The sequence below is a fragment of the Nicotiana sylvestris genome, chromosome 3 (assembly GCF_000393655.2).
Source record: "Nicotiana sylvestris chromosome 3, ASM39365v2, whole genome shotgun sequence".
Classification (NCBI taxonomy): Eukaryota; Viridiplantae; Streptophyta; class Magnoliopsida; order Solanales; family Solanaceae; genus Nicotiana; species Nicotiana sylvestris.
This window is the reverse complement of record NC_091059.1, coordinates 58,582,326-58,606,557: the sequence shown is the minus strand read 5'-3', so window position 1 is coordinate 58,606,557 and position 24,232 is coordinate 58,582,326. Positions and strand designations below refer to the sequence as shown.

The 24,232-nt window shown below is 38.1% G+C and overlaps 2 protein-coding genes across 5 annotated transcripts; one reads left to right on the top strand and one right to left on the bottom strand.

Moving 5' to 3' along the window:
* Positions 1-2,060: 2,060 nt before the first annotated feature.
* On the top strand, positions 2,061-7,993 carry LOC104247810 (uncharacterized). Of its 4 annotated transcripts, none has more exons than XM_009803920.2 (9): positions 2,062-2,504; positions 2,586-2,762; positions 2,844-2,993; positions 4,365-4,466; positions 4,553-4,623; positions 4,721-4,856; positions 5,492-5,582; positions 5,715-5,794; positions 7,563-7,993. In XM_009803920.2, exons 1-9 carry the CDS (start codon positions 2,268-2,270, stop codon positions 7,563-7,565), a joined length of 1,047 nt encoding a protein of 348 aa, XP_009802222.1. In that variant the 5' UTR covers positions 2,062-2,267; the 3' UTR covers positions 7,566-7,993. The 4 variants fall into 4 exon arrangements, 3 of the variants coding, with proteins under 3 accessions (XP_009802227.1, XP_009802222.1, XP_009802224.1); XR_716316.2 differs by having other exon boundaries at positions 2,065-2,504; positions 4,789-4,856; XM_009803925.2 differs by lacking the exons at positions 5,492-5,582; positions 5,715-5,794 and having other exon boundaries at positions 2,061-2,504; positions 7,563-7,664.
* Positions 7,994-8,218: 225 nt separating this feature from the next.
* LOC104247811 (protein DA1-related 2-like) lies at positions 8,219-22,234 on the bottom strand. Its single transcript, XM_009803927.2, has 12 exons — positions 21,553-22,234; positions 21,284-21,423; positions 20,473-20,560; positions 20,215-20,347; positions 17,135-17,255; positions 16,889-16,972; positions 16,385-16,504; positions 16,083-16,295; positions 15,948-16,010; positions 15,750-15,865; positions 9,644-9,702; positions 8,219-9,464 (listed from the first exon to the last, which is right to left on the bottom strand). The coding sequence occupies exons 1-12, from the start codon at positions 21,587-21,589 to the stop codon at positions 9,142-9,144; spliced, it is 1,497 nt and encodes a 498-aa protein (XP_009802229.1). The 5' UTR covers positions 21,590-22,234; the 3' UTR covers positions 8,219-9,141.
* Between the last annotated feature and the right edge of the window lie 1,998 nt (positions 22,235-24,232).

Below are 24,232 nucleotides of genomic sequence, written 5' to 3'. Positions count from 1 at the left end.
AAAAGATAAAATTTTGCACATAAGTTCATATTTGTATAAAATCAGATAATCAAGCCGAATATAACAGTTGAGCGACCGTGCTAGAACCACGGAACTCGGGAATGCCTAACACCTTCTCCCGGGTTAACAGAATTCCTTATCCGGATTTCTGGTACGCAGACTGTAATATGGAGTCATTCTTTTCCTCGATTCGGGATTAAATTTGGTGACTTAGGACACCCTAAATCTCCCAAGTGGCGACTCTGAAATAAATAAACCAATCCCGTTTCGATCGTCCTTTAATTGGAAAAAACTCCCTTGTACCCCCGCGGGTGCGGAAAAAGGAGGTGTGACATTCTGCATCTGAAACTGTCCACCTACTTTGATTCAAAGCCACCTAGAAATCATGTCCATAGGTTTAAGGTTCTGAATTCTGAAAATCTCCTAATTTGCATATGTGTTTGAATGCATTTGTTGTTTAAGTGTAGGGGTCAATGTGAACCCTTAGTTGCTTTTATGTGAAGTCTTTATGTGTTTTGCTTGTCGCCTAGTTTTGCATTTTTTGAGCAGCCCATATAAGGTCTAGACCCATCCAAATAGAGGTCCTAAACCCCCTGGACTATAGGTGTGGGACGGGTAGTGCACACGTAGGGCACGACTTAGAATTGAATTAGAGCGCTTTTAGGTAAACAACTTTAACATAGTAATCGGGTAGCAGGAGATGATAATCTGTGCCTGTTGAATAATATGAGTAACACCCTACCCCAAGGGAGTTACGAAATATTATTTATGTTGCACGGGGTGATCCTTTAGGCTAAAAAATATAGGACCCCTCTCCCCCCTCCCTTTTTTTCTCTCTGGTAGAATTGAAATAGTTGTACCTCTCTATTTAATATCTTTGTAATAAAATTAGATTTTTTGTGCTCTCTTTGTTTATTTGATCACGTAGACTAATTCACATAATTTAAGTTCGGCCGGGACCCACAGTTCTGGACCTTGAGGAGTGCTTAACACCTTCTATTTGAGGTAACTTGAGCCCTTACCCGATCTTTGGTAACATTGACTAGTCAAACAGAGTTATCTGCAAATAGGTGCCCTAATGCACCTTAAAAATCGTTAGGTGGCGAATTTTCTCTTTTAATACTCTTTTTTAAAGAGTTGTCACATATCGAAACCCGTTTTCGCGAGAAAAAAGGCGTACGACACTAATCGTGCTTTGTATCTCTTCTCAACATCATGTTCTTCCTTGACTCTTTACACCCACTTGTTATGCAATGCCTTCTTTCCTTTTGGTAACTCTGTAAGTATCCATGTTTTCTTCTTTTGAAAAGAATTCATTTCTTCTTTCATTGCTAGCTTCCACTTATCAGAGTCTATCACCTGCATTGCTTCACAAAATCTCGAGCATCAGTCAGAAGTAAATAGTGAAGAGAGAGAGTTAACCTATCTGGAGAATTCGTGACTCTTTTAGATCTCCTTAATGTAGGTTCAAGAGTAATTGATCCCGAATTTGATTCAAGTCCTGACTCTAGATTTGGTTCTGCATTTGATTTTATCTCCGGTTCTAGTTCTGGTTCCGATCCAGATTCAGCTTGTGGTTCTTCATCTTCAATTTCAGAATCAATTGTAATCCCTCTAGCCACTTCATTTTCTAAGATTTCTTCTAACTCAACTGTTTCAGATGTCTGTTTGCTGGTGCTAGTTGGTTCTACTTCAAGCATGTTCTTGTACATCATATTTTTATTAAATGTGACATTACTTCAAACTTGTCTTTGTTCAATGAAATCACAAAGTTGAAGTACGATTTAATAAATAAATAAGAAAAGAGGAGAAAACAAAGTTCAAATATAATTTGAATATCTCTATGGGATGTAATATTTTGAACATGTTCTAGTATCAATATATAATAGGAGTATCCAGTTTCTAAAAAAAAAAGGTTCAAAGATAATTAGAGCTATAATTAATTTGGCCCGACTTGAAACAGAAAATTACTTGAGAGCACGTTAAGGTCGGTGTGTAAGTAAATTGGGTTTTATTGGGAAAAGCAAACCTAACAAATGCTCTTCTCCCTTCCAGTTTTCACTTTATTGCGGAGTCACACGCACACCCATTAAAAAATAAATTACTATACTCAGTCACCAGACTGAGTCCCAGCGACGTCGTTCTGTCAATGTTAATCTTTGTCCAAACCACGCTAGCAAAACAATCGACAGGAAACCAATAGGTCGTTGCAGAAACTGGTAACCTCTCAAAATTAGAGACCGCTCAATCCATTGGGTGAGAATACGATGCAGACTGAAGCCAGAGTAGGAGTGGTGGTGGATGGAGGAGGAAGCGCCGGCGGTGGAGGATGTGGCCGCGGAGCAGTGGTTGTGGACGGCGGAGCATCTCGTAAATTGATCACGCAGCAGCGCCGTCAGCAGTCTCAGATCGGGACTGTTCCTCAGCTTCTCGCCGGTGGAGTTGCCGGTGCCGTCAGCAAGACTTGCACTGCTCCCCTTGCTCGGCTTACTATTCTCTTTCAGGTTCAAATTTTTACTTTATGTTTTCCTAATATTTTAAACTGATTATTATAGTTCTAAGTGAAACTTAATTTGTGTTTATAGGTGCAAGGAATGCACGCGGATGCTGGTAGCTTAAAAAAAGCTAGTATATGGCAGGAGGCTTCACGTATTGTACGTGAAGAAGGGTATCGGGCATTTTGGAAGGGGAATTTGGTCACAATTGCTCACCGCCTTCCATATTCCTCTATTAGCTTTTATGCATTTGAACGCTACAAGAATGTTGGTACAAACGTTCTATGAAATTCTGTTTTATTAAAGTGCCAAGTCTATTTTTTTTTTAATTATTAAATGCAAATACAGGTGTTGCAGTTGATTTTGGGGGTTGAAAGCCAAGGAGAGAATATAACTGCAGACCTTTGTATACGACTTGTAGGTGGCGGTTTGTCTGGGATAACTGCTGCTTCTGTTACATACCCGTTGGATCTTGTTAGGACACGTCTTGCAGCTCAGGTGAGTGGAATTCAGCTGGAATTTTGATTTGGTTTTGGAAACATGTTTATTTGCTAATTAATGTATCATTCCCAAAATGCCGTGGAGACAAAGTTCAAAGGGGGAAAAAAAAGGGAACAAAAGACCTACTTTTAATCGGTGTATTAGGAAAAAAGTTTTTGTTCAGTATCTAAAACAGTTATGATCTTGATCACATGAACCAAGTTGTTCGGTGTTGAAAACAATAAAAAGCTCAGGCTAAGTTGTATTATTATTATTTCAATCTTCATGTAGTTTCCTTTTTCATTATGTCCTGATTTGCCTTCATCCAGGTGATTTGTCTAATTACTCATTGGAGTACTCAATATTGGAGAAATCACATGTTGCATCCTTACCACTGAACAAAGCTCCTGGGGACAAATTACATTAGATGGATTTGAATATTTGTTCAGTCTGATGATTTCGGCCTCATCTTCCATTAAGACCAGAATTATTAATCATTTCCTAGATGACTCGGGGTAGGGGAGGGGCTGGAGGTGTCCTGAATGGAATGTGGGTAGTTCGTCATTGAAGGTTAATAATCAATGTTATCAAAGGAGAAAAGCGCTAAGGTCTCTTGGGTTTTTAAGCACAAAACGCAGGTTTTAATGAAGAAAGGCACAAATGGAGAAAAAAATAGAAATATATATAATTCAGGAATAATAATTATACACAAATAAATTATATGAACAAAAATTCACAATAAAGTGGAATATTTATTGTTTAGTTTCGCTCTGTTTAGGATAACACCCATTAGCAATGATACATACGCTTTAGAGCCTTGGTGACTTCACTAAAGTGCCTGCGAAGCGCGGCGAAGCGCTCAGTCTATTTTCCAACTAGTTTCGGGGCTTAGGGCACCCTAGGCGAGTCTATTTACGGATACTAGCTTCAGGAGGCTCTCTTCTTTAATTGTTGACTAGTAAATGAACGGTACATAATCTGGAAAAATGCTAAAGCTGTTTGCTTTTACATTGACACACACACATTACTGTGTTCTGGCTTAGTTATTTTATAAACGGGTTGCTCTATCTTGTAAATGATGTCTTGTATTTTATTCATTTGGTTGAAAGCTCGGAACTATACGCTTTCAGTAATCAGTGCTATTATTCTTACTTTTGGTGAGATTCCAATGTTCCAATTACTAGATTAAGAAACAATAGTCTAGAGCGGCTGCTTGATGCCAGAGTTGTTGGAAAGTCAAAGCCCACAGATTCATTTATACTCTTAGTTAAGATAGTTTTGAAATTTCAGAAATGGTTATGGTTTCTCTTACATATTTCTGTAACAATTTGTTCCTTTTCTGAGACATTAGATCCTTTTTGGTAGGTTTACTCATTTTGAGTTTTGCAGAGAAATGTAATATATTACAGAGGCATTTGGCATGCATTACAAACCATCAGTAGGGAGGAAGGGATAGCCGGCCTTTATAAAGGAATGGGTGCTACTTTATTGGTATCTCGCTTTGTCCTTGGGATTCTATTCCTGCTGAATTGTGCTTTTCCTGTTTTATGCTGAATGAATATCTCAATTTCATGAAGGGGGTTGGCCCAAATTTGGCAATCAGCTTTTCAGTTTATGACACTGTGAGATCTTACTGGCAGTCTCATAGGTAATATTCGATGAGATTTTACTGTCTATTCTCTTTTCATCATTTTTGTTTTCCTCTTGATAACTATCGATGAAATGTGCTGTCATTCACTGGTCAGTTCTCAAGTTTGTCCCTCTACGCATTCATCTCAAGATAGCACTATATTAACACACCTCTTCATATCAGACCAGAAGACTCAACCGTCCTGGTCAGCCTTGCTTGTGGAAGTCTTTCAGGCGTTGCATCATCAACAGGTCAGTGATCTGATGTACATGAAAGGTGGTAGAAATTTTGAGCTTCCAATTTTGGTTTGATGTCCTATACAGGAAATAGCGATGGAGAAAAGTATTGTCTTACCTGTATTCCTTGAATTTTGGCTAATGCCCCCCAACTTGTTGAGTGTTGGCACCACTTTATTTAAGTGTGCTGTTGTCTCTGAATTTTCTGATCTCAACATCTTGTTACTACATGGAGACATATCTACATTGCCAAAACCTTCAACTTCCACATGCTTCCTATTCCATAAATGTGTTCGGGAGGAAAAAGAACCTTGTTATCCTCCTTTTGGCTATTTCTCCTGGCACCTTTGGTGCAGTTTTTTCTTTATGATACCCTGCTTTGATAAATGTGTTCTGTAGCTCTCGATATCAAAACAAACAGAATATCTAACTGTTATTCAATGATTGGAATACTCTTTACAAAATAGATGAACAAATAGAAAGGCTGATGTTGTGTTTAACAAGCTGTTTCTTAACCTCAAAGTTGGTGCGGCACTGACTGAGTTCTAGATATGCAGAGTTAGGCCTTCAACTATTATGATATTAAACAAATCTATGGTATTTGAAAGTAGGTGTTAATGCATGTAGTTATCTCATTGCTTTTGATGCAGAGAAGCAGGTTGAGGTGCTGGCTTCTCACTAAGTTTCTAACTGGACTGACCCTTAGAGCCCGAGCACCTTTATCTGGCATATTGGAATTTAGTAAGGAAGCTCACCCCAACCAAAAAAAAAATTGCTTACTTGTCTTTCTCGCACTAACTTTTTGTTTCTGACTAGAAATGTCAGTCATAATTTTTGTCTCATACTTTAATTGGATGATCTCCAAACATGCAGTTGGCTCCACTATGGTGGATATTTGCACGCGAGCCATTTGTATTTGCAGTTATCAAAATGTGAGAGGCTTCCTCGTTGAGGTATGCTTCTCAATTAGGCTTGAAAGTGTTATGTTACAAAATTGATAGTAGGACCATCAAGAATTAGCTGTTTTATACTGGTCTTTGTATGTAAAATTTGAATAATTCCATCTGCTTCCTAGAAACCCTCAAAAATAAGATAGAGACAGCAGCAAAAGAAGATGCATGCACTGGGGAACTAAAGGAAATGGCAATCTCACCTACTAAAATCTACAGATTAACAAAAAGAAAGGAGAAAACTTATTGGAAGTCCACTAGAATAATGATTAATGGAAGAAGAAACATGCATGAAAAATGAAACTGACCCCTTTCGACTTTCGTAAGAGATTCTCCCTCTTGGCTGCATCTATTCGTTCATCTTTGCAACCTGCTCCTTCTTCATTGCTTGTCTGAAGTCCCTGTTATGCATCTTTTGATATGGGATAGAAGGCTTTGGCATTGCAAAGCATTTTTTTGTTAATGTCTTACAGACTGTATGCATCACCCAGAATTTATTTATGCAATTTCAGTTTCGCTAAAGAGTAGAAATTTGTATATCTTTCTGACATATATTTCAAATTGGGATATAAAAGAAGTTGGAGTAGCCCAGTTGGCTTTATGTATTCCGTACAACTAGCACCAGTGTTTTAAAAGCAAAAAGTGTGATTGGCGAGAAGCAAGACGAAGCACAGCTTCACTGAAGAAAATGTAGAATAATATAGGATATTGACAGCTATCTTATTTTTTTCAACTCACTTTCTTCATATAACGTACATACACATCTAACATGCATTAAACATGTAATGACGACCACTGTCTTTAAAATTATCTTCTGATAATACCATTTAATTCATTCAATTTGATAAATTTCACTTGCCAATTTCTGTGCAGTTCATAGATTTCTAGTTATGACTAAAAATTCCTACTAATAAAGCATAAAATAAAAGTGTCATATCACAAGATGAAGTAGGAAAATAAGAGGATAGCTGTAGAAGAGATACCAGAATAGAAGAAAGGAATAGGAGAGAGCAAAGCAGGGAGGAGGATGAAGGACAAGAAGAAAAGAAAGCAGACTGACAGAAGCTGAGCAATTACAGGATGAGGGAGAAAGAGAAGAAACTAAATCATAAAATAGTGATGATGAATTTTGAATCATCAAGAAAGAAGATAGAGGAACCTTCCTGGAGCAAAGTGAAAGGCCATTTGGGACCTAGTTTTCTCTTCACCTTTTCTTCTAGTGTAGCAGCATACGTAGGTCTACTTCCTCTCCATCTTTTTTTTTTCTTCAGGTAGATATCTAGACTCCTTAATTCTGTATATGGGTTCTTTCTTAAGTACAACAGATCCAGATAGAAGCTCCCTCCGCATGCCTTTATTACTTATACCACTGTAACAAGCACTTCTTTCAAGTCACGTAGTTTGCCCTATGAGGCACCACACCTGCACCTCTCCATGCTTCCCTACTTGATGGTTAATACTAACAGGTGCATGTTTTGGCTTCTAATTTATTTAGATGTTCCGGTGGATGGGCAATCACCTTCATCATTCCCATTTTGATATTCTATATTGTCATAATTGGATCAGTTGCTTTTCAAGTCATCACCACAACCTTGTCAAAGTTTTTAGTTTTTTTGACAAAAGTAGGATAATAAGTTGCATCTCTTTTGCATTATCTAAAGCTGGGCATTGAGAATCCCAAATGTGCTTCTGATGGGAAAAAGTTGATTACATGATGAAATGCTAATTATTTGCAATTCTTTCATCTTTATGTTTATGGATGCTTTTGCAGTAACATTTCCTTTGGATCTTGTGAGGCGACGAATGCAATTGGAAGGAGCAGGTGGCCGGGCTCGTATTTATAAGACTGGTTTGGTTGGTGCATTCAGTCGTATTATCCAGACAGAGGGTCTGCGTGGTTTATATAGAGGAATTTTGCCCGAATATTACAAGGTTGTGCCTAGTATCGGTATTGTCTTTATGACATACGAGAAAATGAAACAGATTCTCTCAGATATTGACTGATGTGTTGGCTTGAGATATCGGAGAATAAACTTACAGGTATAAGGCGCCTCAAGATCATATACCAGAGGTTTGTAATTCTTTCGAAGTTGTCGATGTAAACCCACACCATTCATGTATAGATGGTTAAAAGAAGGCACAATTGCAGTAGCTAAAGTACAATTCAATTTTATGAATTGATATGATTCTTCTTGGTGCCTTTGATAAGCCTACGAGTTGAAGCTTCTTGTTGGAAAAGTGACTTAAAAACAAAATTATTCCTGGAAAATCTAAAATCTGTGTCGATCTTTTGGAAGTGAATGGATTTACTACCTTGTCTTTGTCCTCCCTTCCCCTACGACAGAAAAGAAAGGATAACTTCCCTTTGGTCATTGTTTGAATTGGAAAAAGAATTAGAATTGTAGCCACACCGGACTCTTCTCGCAATACTGCAGAATATGTGTAAATAGATATCATTGGCAGAATTTCAATACAAAACCATCTCTTATCTCTGGAATAAGCCCCTTCTCAAAGTAGTTTAAACTTGATGGCTCGTGTTGTTACAGGGATCTGCTCAGCAGTGTAGACTCGTTTCTATGGCAGTGCTCGTCTATTATTTTGCCAGAGAACTTTCTGCTATAATACTCCCTATCTTCTTCTTTTCCCTTTTTTGAGCTTGTTTTCTCCAAAGATATTTAAAATTACCAGACAATCGTAGTGTTCGTTGGTTGATATATCAAGTAGGAACATTGGCTAAAGAACACAGTTCAGTTCACTTTTTTTTTCGATAACGGTAGTATCCAAGCCACTATGCACACTCATTGAGTAAATCCGTCGGGTACATCACCAACATAGATACAGTGTAACTCTATCAACTCAAGGGTTTAACATATGCGACAAAGTCACCTAGTAACTTTTTGTCTGAACATGAGACCTCATAGTTCTCTACCAATTTCAATGACTACTAAGCTAACACCCTTAGGGTGCCACAATTGGATTCACTCTGCAGTACACTACTCCAAAAGTGATAACTGTAACAGGTACAGCTTAGGTAGGATTTCGTTCAAAACAACATTTGTCCAAGACATTGGATAATGATCCCGACGCATTCAGATGTGAACTTTTTGCAGTCCAAATGCACCAGCCCCCAATTACATTTTCTAGTTAATATTCACTGCCAAATATGCTACTCCCTAATTCTAGGATATTTCAAGTTCTTCCTTATCAGTAACCCAAAGGTTAGTGGGAGCTAATCCAGCTTTGCATGATCGACTCACGTCCTCATGGGAGGATTCAATGACCTCCAGCTTGCCACATAGCAGAGGAAATGATCATCGACAAAACGAAGTAAAAGAGCTATCATGATTGCATCATACAGGAAAACTTCCTGTCAGCCGAATGTGATCCAATGTACGTCGCAAACCATACTTAATTACGGCTGCATTAGCAGCTCTAAATCCTGCACCATACGCTGGAGAAGCATCATGAGCTATCTGGTGCATGAAAAACTCACCCAACTTATTCTCCACACCTGACTTTCCACCTTTCTTGGAATACGACCATGTCGAAGAGGATGACGCAGTGGATGTGGACGGCATAATTCTGGATCCAGGCATTACTTCTGATTCAAGCCACATCTGAGAAAGCACTTGGCAGATGCCCTCCTCCACCTCAGGGCTGAGATTACGGAACCCTGCAAATTTCAGTAAAAACTATGGTCACTGTATATTCACTCAAAACTGAAATCAGGTAGTATTAACCATCACGAAGTGTTGAAGATGAACCATCTAGCAATCTTTCTTTGCTTGATTGCCTGTATTTGTAGAATCCTTGCCCCATACAGGCGCGGTCAAAAGACAGCAATCAAATTACCTTTTAGACGTAACCAGGCATGCATCAGTTCATGAGCAAGAATAGCACCGGTAAGTAATCTGCACATTGAAAGATAATGGTAAGTGTTTCTGGCCTTAACACGCTTTAGAATCCAATAGTAATAGTAATGGACAACTACAAGTACAGCATCATCACTTTGTCACAACCAGTATATACAGAGAGCAGGCAAAGGACAATATGTCTGCTCCATCCACTAAAAATGTAGATCACTGATTCTTTTCATCTGCTTCAAACTTCATTTCACAAAGCACATCCAAGAAAACTGTTTAGTTCATGTAGATGCTCCCTATGCCCTCTTTTTGGTTGCCCCTTAAGAGAAAAAGAGAAAAAGGAAGCTCTTGGTAGAGTGCTCTCAAGCACACCTTTCGAGGCTGTAAAAGACAACACTTTTCCGGCATAATCTAGTTCTCCGACGTCCTTTTCAGAGTCTTTAATTTTAATCATCCTCCCGTGATTAATCTTAAAAATTATTCTAGTTCATTATAGGTGATAATAGGATTTATTTTGCAGTTGGACTCAAATCGTATGACATTACAAGACTCGAATCAAGAGCAGAAACTTGGTTCGAATGGGTGGAAAGGAGTCGTAATCTCGTACGTAGATCAACCTTTAGCTGGAAAACTATGGAATGGTTGTGTTTTGTCCTTCAAGAGGCCTCAAAAGATGCTGGTACGTTTGTAAGGAAATGGCAGCTAAAGGAGCAATATTCATCATTCTACAGTTCCAGGAAATACAACAAGTTTGGAAGATTTATTAGCATTGTTACTGTCCAAGGTGACAACAGAGCAGGAACCATTATTCCAGAAGTTACATTTAATGCGGGATGGAATGAAATCGCATTTAAGATCAGGAACTTCATTAATGAAAATAAAAGGCCATTTATTACAAATGGTCCCAAGAAGGCAGATCCAAAAATTTCCTACGCTTCTGTTAAAGTCAGCAAATGGCAGTCAAGGGAGTGCGATGAAGTTCACGTTACACATGGTCCCAACAACAGAATATTAATCTCCGATGGTGAGGTCAACACAAATGATGGTTTGCTGAGCAGGTGCATTGTTGGAAGTTTTGACGAGGGCTTAGGCGAAAAACCAACCCTTGCCGACATCCGGTGATTGGTCAGTGAACACTTGGAAGAAAGCCTTTAGAGTCGATGTCTACGAAATGGCTGGACCCAATTTTCTTTTTCAATTTCCTAACAAGTACATGGCAGAACACATCCTTAAAGGGGAATGGAGGTGGAAGCGAGCAAAAATTCATCTGGAATGGTGGTCGCCGACGGCCGGCTGCTGCTCAATCAACCAAAAATGAGATTGGACATGGATTAGAGTTATGGGTCTCCCAATGCACTTCTGGACTGAGAAAATCTTCAAAGCTATTGGAGATCTTTGTGGTAGTTGGCTAGAAACTGAGGAAGAAACTTCCTTAAAGAACCATTAAAATTAGAGGTGATGGGGAGAAAGCACCGAAGGAAGTAGTTATAGTTGACAAGGGAATAAACTTTACTATTCCGATCTGGTGTGAATCTCCGACGAGGGTGGCTGCCGGAGAAGATGATGAAGAAGATGATGTTAGAAGAAAGCAGTGTATTGACCGCTTGGCAATGAAACCCTATCATGAAGTACAAAAGGCGTACAGGGGTATTAATGAAAGGGTTGGTCACGTGGGAACATCAAGAAATGTGCCAATTTCAAAATCTGATAAAGTGGAAGGGTCACGTGAAGGGGCCCAAAGGGTTCTGGCCCACAAACCTACCTATCCCTCAAAGCCTAATCTTCAGAAGAAGCCTTTGGACTCTATTATTAGTGAAACAGGGCGATCCCTTATCCCTTTCTTATTCATACTTTTCATGGAAGGGTTAAACAATATGTTAAGAATAGCACAGGGCAATGGATGAATTAAGGGCTTCAATGTGGCAAGGAACCAAACTGACAGGTTGGAGGTTACTCATCTTCAATATGCAGATGATATCCTCATTTTCTGTGATGCTGATCAGATTCAAGTAAAGTATTTAAGAGTGATTCTTATAATTTTCGAAGCCATCAATGGGGTATCTAATATTCAGCTGCTAGCAGGAATTCTGGGAGGTGAAATTGGTTCTATCCCAACCACTTATTTTGGGATGCCTTTGGGAGCTAAGAGCAAGTCCAAGGATATCTGGAATGGAGTCCTGGAAAAATGTGAGAAAAAGCTAGCAAGATGGAAATCAAACTACATTTCATTGGGTGGTAGATTGGTCCTCATTTACTCTGTGCTAGATGCTCTCCCCACATATATGTTGTCCCTATTTCCTATACCTGCCAATGTAGAGAAAAGACTGGACACCTTGAGAACAAACTTCCTCTAGCATGGAAACAAAGAGAAGAAGGGCTTTCATCTAGTCAAATGGAAAACTTTGACCCTCAGCAAAAAGTTGGGAGGTCAGGGTTAGGAACTTGAGAATGTCGAATAAAAGTCTTGATGAAGTGGCTTTGGAGGTTTACTAGGGAGGAACAAGCTTCGTGGAGCAAGGTTATAAAGGCTAAATATGGAAAGGAAGGATTCTGGATGACAGAGCATGTAAACAATGCTTATGGTACCAGCTTGTGCAGAACTATAAGGAATCTGTGGCCAAATTTTGCTGACAAGCTTCAATTCAAAGTAAGGGTAGTAGGAACACTCTTTTTTGGGAAGATAACTAGTTAGGAATTGGTTGTCTTATGAATCTTTTTCCAGACATTTATGCCCTGAATCAACAACATAGAGCTACAGTATATGAACTTCGGAGGGCACAGGCATGGAATCTCACTTTCAGAAGACCTTTACATGATTGGGAGCTGCCCAGAATAACAGACTTCTTTAACACTCTGGAGCTATGCAACGGACTGCAGAAGGGAGAAGATACAGTTAGCTAGAGCCAAAACAGCAGTGGGGTGTACACAGTCAGCTCAGCCTACAAGTATCTAAACCAAGATGTTGGACAAGTCAATCTATGGCCTTGGAAACACATCTGGAGGGTCAAGACACCATACAAAGTGGCATGTTTTTCTTGGCTGGTAGTTAGAGAAGTTTTAACACATGACAACCTGAAGAAAAGGGGAATACCAATCTGCTCGAAGTGTTACTTATGTGGCTAAGAGGTAGAGACAATCAGCCATCTGTTTCTACACTGTAGAGTGACTAGTGTAAGGCCCCGGGAAAACTTCGCTATGTAATTCAAGGTTTTGTGGTATCAAGGTAGGCTAATGCGTTGCATTTTCGGAGTTTGGGGTTCAACAATGCGTTGGGGAGTTGAAATTTTTCATCACTGGTAGACCAAGCTTTAGCCAGGCTGGACCAGGCCTTAAGCTGGCGATGCCTGGATAAAGCCAGGCTAGACCAGGCTTTAAGCTGGCGAGGCCTGGATAAAGCCAGGCTAGACCAGGCTTTAAGCTGGCGACGCCAGGTTTGTAGCCCGGTCCGGAATCTTGGACTATCCATTCTTCAATCTTTATAACCCGACCCAACTTCATTAAATACACGCAATGTGTCATTTTTGAGCAAAAATTTGATGTTATGAAGTGAGAGAGGGAGCCCTAAAGTGAGACAGTGATCTTCATTAAAGCATCCTTCAATTCTTACACAAATCTTTGAAGATTAACAAGGAAAAACATACTAGATTTTCATCCTTGAGGTAAGATTCTACACCCTAACCCTTAATTTCGAATTTTAGCTAAATATGGGTAATTATCAAGAAAGTTAGTGGGTATTGGAGTTATTATCTTGCATGCATGTATGTATGATAAAAGGGTATAGGGAGATTGTGAGCTAAAAATGTTAAAGATTGGGGTGTGAGATGATATAATTTTACACAAAAAAAGTCTTGAAACACAATGCACACATAATGTTTCGTAGAATGCTTTAATGAGCTAGAATTGCACATCATTCTCCTAATTTTGGGTCCCATTTTGTGATATTGCTAAAATAGATTGAAGTTGCTAATTCCGGAAACCCCCCTTTAAAGTATTAAGGAAAGCTCTATTGAGGTATGTATGGCTAAACCCCCTTCTTCTTAGAATCGAACCCCTGACATCCGTGAACTTGGTGTAAGTCCCTAAATTGATCATGCTAGAATCGTTTGCCCTATTGTGTTGTGTTGATAGATTCATGTTCAATGATTGTCTAACTGCTTATCATGTCTGATCTTCCTATGTGAGTATGTTTGACAGTGTAGAATATGTGTGAGGAAGGTTAAGAACTCATGTCAAGAAATTGAATAAAGGTTTTTGTGCCAATTCATATGTGAAGTCTCTGTAGGTTTAGAATTCCCGAGCTTTTCCCTTGCTTGTGAACATGCCTTACATGATAAACCTTATTGTTGCTATGATGATGTTGTTGAACGTGTAAAAAGGGAACTTGAATTGTGAAATGCGGCCAAAGGCCAAGAACGATGTGATATATGAGGTTAGACGTGCCATGTAATGAAAGATTGAAAGGAAATGTGAACTAAGATGAACGATTGAAAGGATGATGTCTCAAGTGAGATTCCCTAGTCGATCGGGCCGCGATCGGACACCATGCCGCACACATGGTGGTAATTGTGCTGAATTGATTGATTGAAATTATGAAAATGGATGATGTCTCAAATGAGATGACTTAGCCGGTCGGGTCGAGATCGGACTCCGTGTAGGAACACGGTGGTATTGTGGATTGTGGCATATGGCACTGAGATTATCAAACGTAAATAAAATGAGAACTTGTCCGGAAATTATGTGATCCTTGCTTGATGTTTTGATATGTGTTGAAGCTCTTATTGTATATCATGACGACCTCCCTTCTTGATTTCTTTTTGTTTCATTGTTCGTTCTATTAAGATTGGTGTTTAGCTCCACATACTAATCCTATTCCACAGTACTAACGCCCCTTTTGTCGGGGGCGCTACATCTTTTAATGGATGTAGGTGGTTCCATAGCCGACAGTGTTGATCGCAGCTAGCGGTGCTTGCCTTCATCTTCCCAGCAGTCTTGGTGAGCCCCATTCCTTCCCGGGGTCATGTAATACATCTTTTGCTTATATGATTGCCACGCTTTAAGGTATAGCCGGGGCCTTGTTGCCGGCACTTTTGTAGTACTTTCTTTTGTATCTACTTAGAGGCTCCGTAGACATTATGTGGGTTGTATATGGGTGTTGGGAAGTCAAAGGATGATGTTGTGTTTGGATTGTTGTTTCACTAAATAGTAGGGTGTGTGTATTTTGACAGCTCAACAACGATGTAATTAATGAAATGGCTTAGTAATGTACTTGTATGATCTCCTATTGTCTAATTAATGAAATCACGTATTCTCTCGAGCATAAGTGAGATGGGTAGGAAGTGTCCAGCAGGCTTGCTCGGCCGGGTTCACTCGGTTGAGTGCCGGTCGCGCCTCCCGAACTTGGGGCGTGACAGCTAGTCAGTTGTGGGATTTATTCATCAACCTCAGGGGCATTAGATGGTCAATGCCAGGAAGAACATCTGAATTCTTGTCAAGCTGGAATGTAGGGGGGAAGTACACTGCTTCAAACAAAGACAGATGGAAAATTGTCCATTTGGTGGACAGTATGGAAGGAGAGGAACTCAAGATGCTTTGAGGATACAATTAGCTCTATTCAGAAAATTAAGATGAATTGAATTCTTCTTTTTTGTTTTTGGTGTAAAGCAGAATATCGTCACGACTTAGAGTCAATTTTACAAGTCCTAGATTCCTTGTAAGAAGCGCAAGGATTGTAATAGGGAGCTTTGTAGGCTTTTGTAAACTCTTTCTTTTGGCTTCCAGCACAACCTTTGTGCTGAAGATTGATTAATACAAATATACATGTTACATTGTCAAAAAACAAAAACAAAAAAACTAATTTTGACACCCTACTGAGCAAACTACCCTAATACGTGTTAAATTGAAATATTGAACTTAATGCTGTAGAAAGTTCTCTTCTTATAATCCCTTATATTTTGTGTCAATACCTTCTCTTTTCTTTTTCTGAGTTTTTTTTTTTTTTTTTTTTGGGGGGGGGGGGGGATGCCACACTTTGGTAATCGTTTTCAACAATGAGGTCGGGAGAATAATTACATATATATATATATAAAATACGTTACCTAGGAAGCCCGTATAAGACTAGGATAGCTGTAACTTCACATTTTCTAGTTAGCTTCTGAGGCTGTGTTCTGATTCCTATTAGTCCACGACCACCCATTCTCGGCCTTTTGAGTATCTGGATTTGTTCAAATAAAATGTCATAGCAGGTATAGGACATTTCACTAGAAAGGATGATTCTAAGTGACTGAAGATCTTACACTGGTCACTGTCTGCTCTTCTGATAGGCATAGACCTCTGGTTTCAGGCATATGATGAAAACCCTAAAAGAAATTCCAGTCATAAATATTTGCAGACTGAAGAACAGAGAAAAAACAAGTAGAGATCATTCGTACATGCTTCTCCCCTTCAATGGCTTCATTAAGGGCTTGTCTTTCAACAAGCAACATAGGAACTTGCTGATCTATTGCCATATTCATGCCTTCATAAAAGTCTCTAATGGCATGGTATAGTTGTTGACAGTCCCCAGTGTCCGCAATGGCCGACTCAGTGCACTCTAAACATAAGCTCCGACCATCTCCAAGTGATATGTATCTTGTATTACATGACTTCGAGAAGATAAAGAAGCAATATAAATAACAAGCATATAAGTTGAATGAGAGGCAACCCAACATTTCCCATTATTTGAAATACCTACCTCGAGACGTTCACAACTACAACATCGTTTGGTGTCATCATTCTCATGTGAAGGACAATATTTCTGGGACCAAAATGGATGGCATCTATACTCTATCAATCCAGCTCCATTTGTTGGGATCTGCAAATATGAGTGTTAGATGATTATTAGATGTATTATCCTGTAAGGAACAATGCTACCTTTGACAATGGTTTGCTAATAGAAATTTACAAATTGATAATTTATCCACATGACTGACAAAAGATAGGATGACACTTTTGCCTTTCCGCACAGACATTAATAATATTGAAGCTGTTTTCTGATAAAAATAAACACATAATAGACAATTTGACTCCAAGGGCCTAAGATGTAAGTGGGAACAAAGGGCAATGCTATTCACTAACTAAACATACAAGAGGGGCCTAAATCCACAGATGACGACCGAACAAAAACCATGAACCAAATTTGGATTGAAATGAGCATCTTCCGGTAACAAAATCACACAGAGAAGCAGTGTATCCTTACAAATTGGTGGCACACTTCGCATTTGGGATGAGTCAGTTCCTTGAAGCATGACTTATGATATGAATTGTTCCCTGACAAAGAAAACTTGAATCAACAAAGAAAACCAATGAGCTAAACATGAGAATGGGTTCAAACACTTTTAGCTTGTACAAGACTTTCAGTTACACGGTTTAATATTTTATTTTCACATTTGGAAGAGGGTTCAAGTGTTGGAAGAAATGATTAACACCAAGGACAATATTGTACCTCGTACTCGGTAATTTGAAGACCACAGGCATGACAAAGAAAGCACTCTGGATGAAAGAAAGTTCCCATGCATCCCAAATAATTGCCAGAGCCAATATCCCCATGGCAGCCACTACATTTTCTGCAAAGTAAACGCATTCTCATAATTTCTTTCATGGTGAAGAAATAGTTATAACATCATATAGTGTTCATCTTCAAGACAAGTGTACATATGTATCAACTTATCTCACCCTGAGATATCTACATGTTTGGCTATGCAGCAGTTTATTACCACAGAGTAAGTAGTTTGGATTTTCAGTACTCCAAAACAAAGATAAAATATACACAGTCGCTTTCTTTGTATAACATATATGTATTTTTTTCTTTATAACCGGGAAATTCCTGATAATGGGCCCACCCCTCTACCCTTCTCTACTTAAGTACCACGCTTTTGACTTATATGCATACACGTACTTTAAAGTACAAACAGATCCAATCATCACCTGAAGTTTGAATTATGTATACAGTATATATCACCAAAAACAAGGAATTGCTTGAATATTTCATGTGATAGCATTTAGCACGTCACAGTCCTCTATTTGAGCAAACATCTGACAGAACATTGATCAACCTTTTCTGATTAATTACTTGGATCTGATGGCAAAAGAATTTACCAAAACAAAGGATGTTCAGCATCTTATGTAATAAATCCACCATAAGTGAAAAAGAAACAATTTTTTCTGTATTTTATCTTATATCTTGCTTCATTATCAGTGGATACAAAAGCTGCTTTGCTTGGTCAGGGACAGATGAATCAACTACAGTATGTTGACGCTCAGCATAAAAAATAGTCAAATTCTATAAAACAATCTTTAAATGAATATAAAGAACTCATATAGCCGACTTTTGGTTTGATGTAAAATTGATTGATTCACATTGTAGAAGATAACTGATAAAGTTAGTAAACCTTACTAACTAATATTGCACAAGCTAATAAATCTCTAACACCACTAGGACTCAGTCCCAAACTGGTTAGGGTTGGCTACATGAGCTCATTGACCATGTTACTCCATTTATATTATCTCATGCCAATTTTATGCAAATATAAATAAAAGGTATTAGGTTGTGATACCAATTGGTGAGTGTAATACCAAGGTGACATAATACCAAAAACTGAGAAGGCGAATATCTATTGAACCGATAGCTAAAGAATTTTCTTTAGAAGGTTTTGCCTAGCCTAGATTAACACGGCACACCTTACCAACAATTTGTCTGGTCTTTATCCAACAAGAATCTTTAAACTATGGTAATCACGCCTATTATGGTTTTCAATATTCTATAATCAATTAAGAATCAATCTCCCATAATTGAAGAAAGAAACAAGAGAGAAAAGTTAGAAAGAAAATACGTTATCTCAGCACACAATATTTTACAAGGATAAGAGAGTTCTGCCTCTCTACAACAAATAAGCCTTATTAGCTGTAGAGAGACAGAATCCTTCTGACACTGATCCAATTTGATTGGACCGACACTAATACATTTTAAAAATGTGAGCTAAAAGCTCAACTGATTTACAACCTAAACGTCAAAAAGCACAACTAATGAGACACTTTAAAATGCACCAACAATAACCACTTATTTTGACATGAACTACTAAAACACTAACCATTAAAGCACTTTACATCGTGGAAAATTTCAGCCCATGAAAGACAAATAAAAACATATGTGTCTTTCATGGCTGAAGTTTTCCACTATGTAAAGCTAGTGGATGTTGGTGGTTGGTGCTTTAGTCCATGTCAAAATCAGTGGTGCCCAAATCTCACTCTCATATAATATTATTGGTCTTATAGATATTTTATAAAACTTATCTTTCACTTTGGTAGGCATCCACATAACACCCTTGTAACACTTCCCCATTTCAACTGTACGACTTTGATTCTATTTATAACATCTTCATCTATCATTTCAGTCTCCTGAAACAACGAGTCTAAATATCTGAACTGTTTGCAGTTAGCATTGCGATCCCCATCGAATTCCACCTATTTCACTCTTCTTTTATTGGCTAAACTTGCAGTGCATATATTCATTCTTACTTCTACTTATAAATCCTCGCTCTCTAAAGTGCTTCTCCACAGTTCAAGATGTTGTTGACACTCTCATTGTTTTCGTCAATTAGCACGATGTCCTCGGCAAATAGCATATAACAGGTGACCTCCTCTTGTATTATATTGTGCTGGTTAGCTTTTCCATAACTAGGATAAACAAGCATGGTCAATGTCGATCCCTGGTGTAATTAATTTCTAACATTTAATGAAATTTCATGAAAGTAATTTTGTTTTAAGTGGCAAGGTAGACCTAAAACCAAATGTAGGGAAATTGTCTCGAAAGATTTACAATCTCTCAAAATTCCGACGGTTTTAGCGAGGAACATAAGACAATGAAGCAAAGATCTATATAGGCGATACCAACTAGTTGGATTAATGCTTAATCATATCGGTACATTTCCATTAAAGCCGGTGTTCGCCAAAACTCCAAAAGTCTTTTTAGTTTGTTTAAAGATTTGTGTCTCCGAGTAAGGATAAATGTGATATATAAAGAACCTTTACTATTAGAGAACCCCTAATTTGTCTTAAACATAAATTATTGAATATCGGAATGAAATGGATCCAAATGAAGGAGAATTAATATAGAGGATTCATATAACCGACTCAACTAGCTTCGGATTCAGGCATAATAGTTGATTTGTGTTTATCATTGCAAGTTACCAAATCAATAATTCCAATAAAATAATATTTACCAATTTTAGGAAAACAATTTGGTTTATAAATTATTAGAAAAAAGATAATAGATTGTGCACTATATTTTGAATTTTAAACGTTTTGAATGAGTAAGTATATGTTGATTTTGATTATAAATTATTAGAAGAAAAAAAAGTGATGGAGTAAATAAAATAAAAATCGAAAATAGGTAAGACATTTTGGGTAATGTTGAAAGGTTATAAAACTAAAAAATATCATGCTTTTATAAGTTTCCAAGTTTCTCATCTCCCAAGATATAATGCAAAAATCAAAATCTCAATCTTGTAAACATAAAACAATTACCTACAACCTCTGGCATTGTAATCCCAAGGGGCATGTGAAGGAGCATGTGGAGGAGGATACGAGGACGAGTTAATGTTATCATGGAGTGATCTTGCTAGGTCTTCATCTTTCCCAGTCCCCTGTCGTCTTTGTCCTATGAAAAAGAGCAACACACTCATAGTGATATATTAAAGTCAACAAACAACTAATCCCTCTAAAAGATTGTTGAAGGAAAAGAATAGAACATGCTCCACAGGATTGCAAAATATAAATAAATACCATTTGGTCTCTTCGAATCTTTGGCTAGAGAGCGTGCAATTGATCGATCTAGTTCCTCTTTCTCTTTACTGGCCCTAGAGTGATCATCCTGTTAACTTTTAAAATGCATTAGCAAACCATTCCATCAAAGAAGATATGCAGTTCAACATAGAATACTCCCCCCCACCCCCCACCCCCCAAAACAAAAATGAAGAAGAAGTTAGTTATGGCTTAATATCAGTTTGATGATACAGTTAATCAATTATCTAAACTTGAGAGTGGAAGAATGTAAAAGCCTTTTCTTTTCTAATTCTAGTTGGAACTATATCTTGAAGAACTTCAAGAACTTGACTAGATATCGCCGGCAATCAATTTGAATTGATACTTAATTTACATATGATCAGTTTTTCAAGTCATCTTGAATGCGGTTAATCGTTGTAATAACAAAATTCATTGGCTAGAAAGGTAAAATGAAGAACACAAGTACATCAAGTAACTATCCATATTCCAGTCTTCCAATGACACAAGCTAGCTAATTATATGGGAAATGTCTTTAGACGTAAATGGAATTATACCACATCAAATCATGGCTACAGAATTTAAATATAAAAAGACCAAAAGCAGCAGATAAAAATATTTAACCAGCATTCTGTTTGACCATTACAATACACATAGGTTCTTTACCAATATATCCAAACTAGTAACTATTTTGATTTTCAAGCGCAAGATTTCTATTCTGAATGAAGAAGAATTTTGCTTTTAGTAATTCTCTACCCGAGAAAAGCTTTTATCTGTAGTAATCCATAATCCAAAACATGAATAAGAAAGTTACCAGTGGTCTGGGTGGAGGGCGCCTAACCATGTTATCCTCCTCTCCAAGAAACTGTGGTCGTCCAGCTGGCACACTCCTATTGGCTGAGCCACCACCCTTGAAAAGCTTACTAAGCCATCTCATAAACCTTGACTTCCTCTCTGCGAATCAAGAAACAACACAGTGATCTTCTAAGACCCACACAAAAAAGCCAACATTTCTTATTATTACTCAAAAAGGATTACACTTTATATAGCTTCGAGCCCAATTAAGAAGTAGTGAAACATTACCAAATGTGAAAGGCTGATTGACACTTGAAGAAGACATGGCATGAAGACAGAAAAATTTGAGTAGTATGTATAGACAAAGATTTTTCTGGGATTTGGAGAAAGTCGTTGAAAAGGACTAAGAGAAAGAGGGAGAGGGGGAGAGAAGAAGAATGGCATCATTGTTGAAAAAGCTAAGAGAGAGGATATGTGAGATTCTTGGCTTGAGGGAAAGAAATGAAAGACTAATCAAATTGGGGAATCTGCTGAGGCGGATTTTAGATGGAAAGGGCAAAAAGTAAACTGGCAGTTCCGATTTTGAACGGCTCGGAGAAGTGGTGGGGGTGCTACTGACTACTGAGTGTAGCTTCAACAAGAGAATATATATATTCTGGAGAATTTCTTCTTCCTGTTTCAGAATTTGGTTTCCGCGGTAAACGATGTCCCTTTTAACCACTGTGCCCTCACCTCCCTTTCTTGTAAAGTAAAATGTCAAAAGAGAGAGAAAGTTACAGTGGTAGTGACACACAATTAGGGTGTGTTTGGTACAGAGGAAAATTTCCTGAAATTTGAAAATAAGTGGTGTTTTTATATATTTTTAGGTGCAGAAAACATTTTTGAATAACAATACTTTCTCCGTTTCAATTTAGATAATGTAGTTTGATTTGACACAAAGGTTAAGAAAGAAAAGAAGACTTTTGAAATATGTGGTCTTAAAAACTTAAGGGGTAACAGCTTTGTGGGATCATAATATTTGTGTAGCGATAAATGCTTCTCATTAAGGCTAAAATGAGTAAATGAAAAGTTCAAAGTTGAATTATTTCTAAATATAGAACTATGTCATTCTTTTTTGGAACGAACTAATAAGAAAAGTGTGTCATCTAAATTGAAACAAAGGGAGTATAATTTAGACAAATACTTGGGAGACAAAATATGTAAGGGTGATAGGTCAGGTTTAGGGGCCAAGGTTGCGGTAGGAGATGGGGGGTGGTGGGTTGTTGGCGGGGAGTGGGGTGGAGGTGGAGAGAGGGGTGGGGGTTTGGGGTATTAGGGCTAGGGGTGGAGGGCGGCTATCTATTTCGAGTACAGAGGAATGTTGATTTGACCATCCAACATAGCAAGTCAAAGCTAGGCCGGCCACAGCTTGAGGCTTGAGGTTCCTATCCTGCCATTCTTTTTATGGATCATTGTCAATATATGAATGGTAGCTTGGTATGTTTGATCCACACTTCAGAAAAGTAAAAACGTATGAATAAAGTATATTTAAAAAAAAGTACTTAAGGAGTGAGAAAGAAAAACTTGATTAAGGAATTAAGTTAGGTCAAATATTTTAGTATAGCAACGTCTAAAAAAGTTCATTGCTATCTAGGCCAAATATATAGATTGCCCCTTAAACTTGTTAGAATTTTTCATTTAAACACTTAAACTAAGTTTTATCTCTATTGAACCCCCTGAATTGTGCCAATTAGACACGTTTTACTGATATGGCAGAGTACGTGTGCAATACTCATTTTGAGCGCGTTAGACCAATATCTTGTAGCAAAATATTTTCTTCTTCCTTACTTTCTTTCCCTCCCACCATCTTCCACCACCATCTGCCACCCTTCGCCTTCCCATCTAGTAGGGGGAAAAGGAACGAATGTAGATCCACAAAAACAAAATAGAAAATTCTCTTTCATTCATTATTTTCTTCTTTTTTTTTGTTGGTGTCAAATCCTTAACAGTTAAGCTTAGAATTTTTTTGTTCATGCTGGAACATCCACCATTTATCTTAATTGCAACTGATAATAGGTGAATTGGACTATAATTAGGCCCTAAAGAACCACCTTCCTGTATAGTTTTTATGGTAAAAAGTGATAACAAAATGCTCTGATTAGTGCTTTTCATGCTTTGCAGGCTATACACAATAAAAGAAGTCTATGGAGTACTTTTGGGATCAATTACGGAGAAAAAGAGGCCAATCTTACAATATCCGCTAAGTGCACCACGCGAAGGCAGCAAAACCAGAACTAGAGATGGACTGCCGCGGTCCCGGCGTAACCGCGGTCGGACCGCGGCAGAAGGCTGTTGCGGATGCTGAGAGGCTAGTTGGCCGCGGTCCTGGCGTAACCGCTGTAGGACCGCGGCAGGAAGCGGAAAATTGAGGGACTGAAGTGCAAAACACGTGATTTTTAGCCTCAAACCCTATATTAAACAATAGAACTCGTCCAAGGGAGGCATGCAATGTTTTAGAAAGTACTTTGGCAAGAAAAACAAGTGTGAGAGATCACCCAAAACATCATATTTTCTTCTTCTTTTTATTTTTCTTGCAATTTTGATCATGAATATTTTCATAATTTATTTACTCATTGTCATGAGTAGCTAAATCCTTTGTCTAGGGTTTTGATGAAACCTATTGAAGGATGAACTTCTTGATTATGTTAATATAGTTTTCCAGTTTAATCTCTATTTGTTCAACTACGTGTTTGTTGTAGTTAATTGACAGGATCCTCAATTAGTTGTGCCTATTTAGTATGCATAACTCGGGAAAGAGTGCATATGTAGGTAATTGTTGAACAACATCACTCCCAAAGTATAAGAGGAATCTATAACTGCGAGTTTAAAGGCGGGATTAGGGATAACGAAGTCTTGGGTGCAATCTAAAGTGAACTGTAATAAACAAAGCCAGCTAGCGTATCTCGAGAGAGTACATCTAGTAAATTAT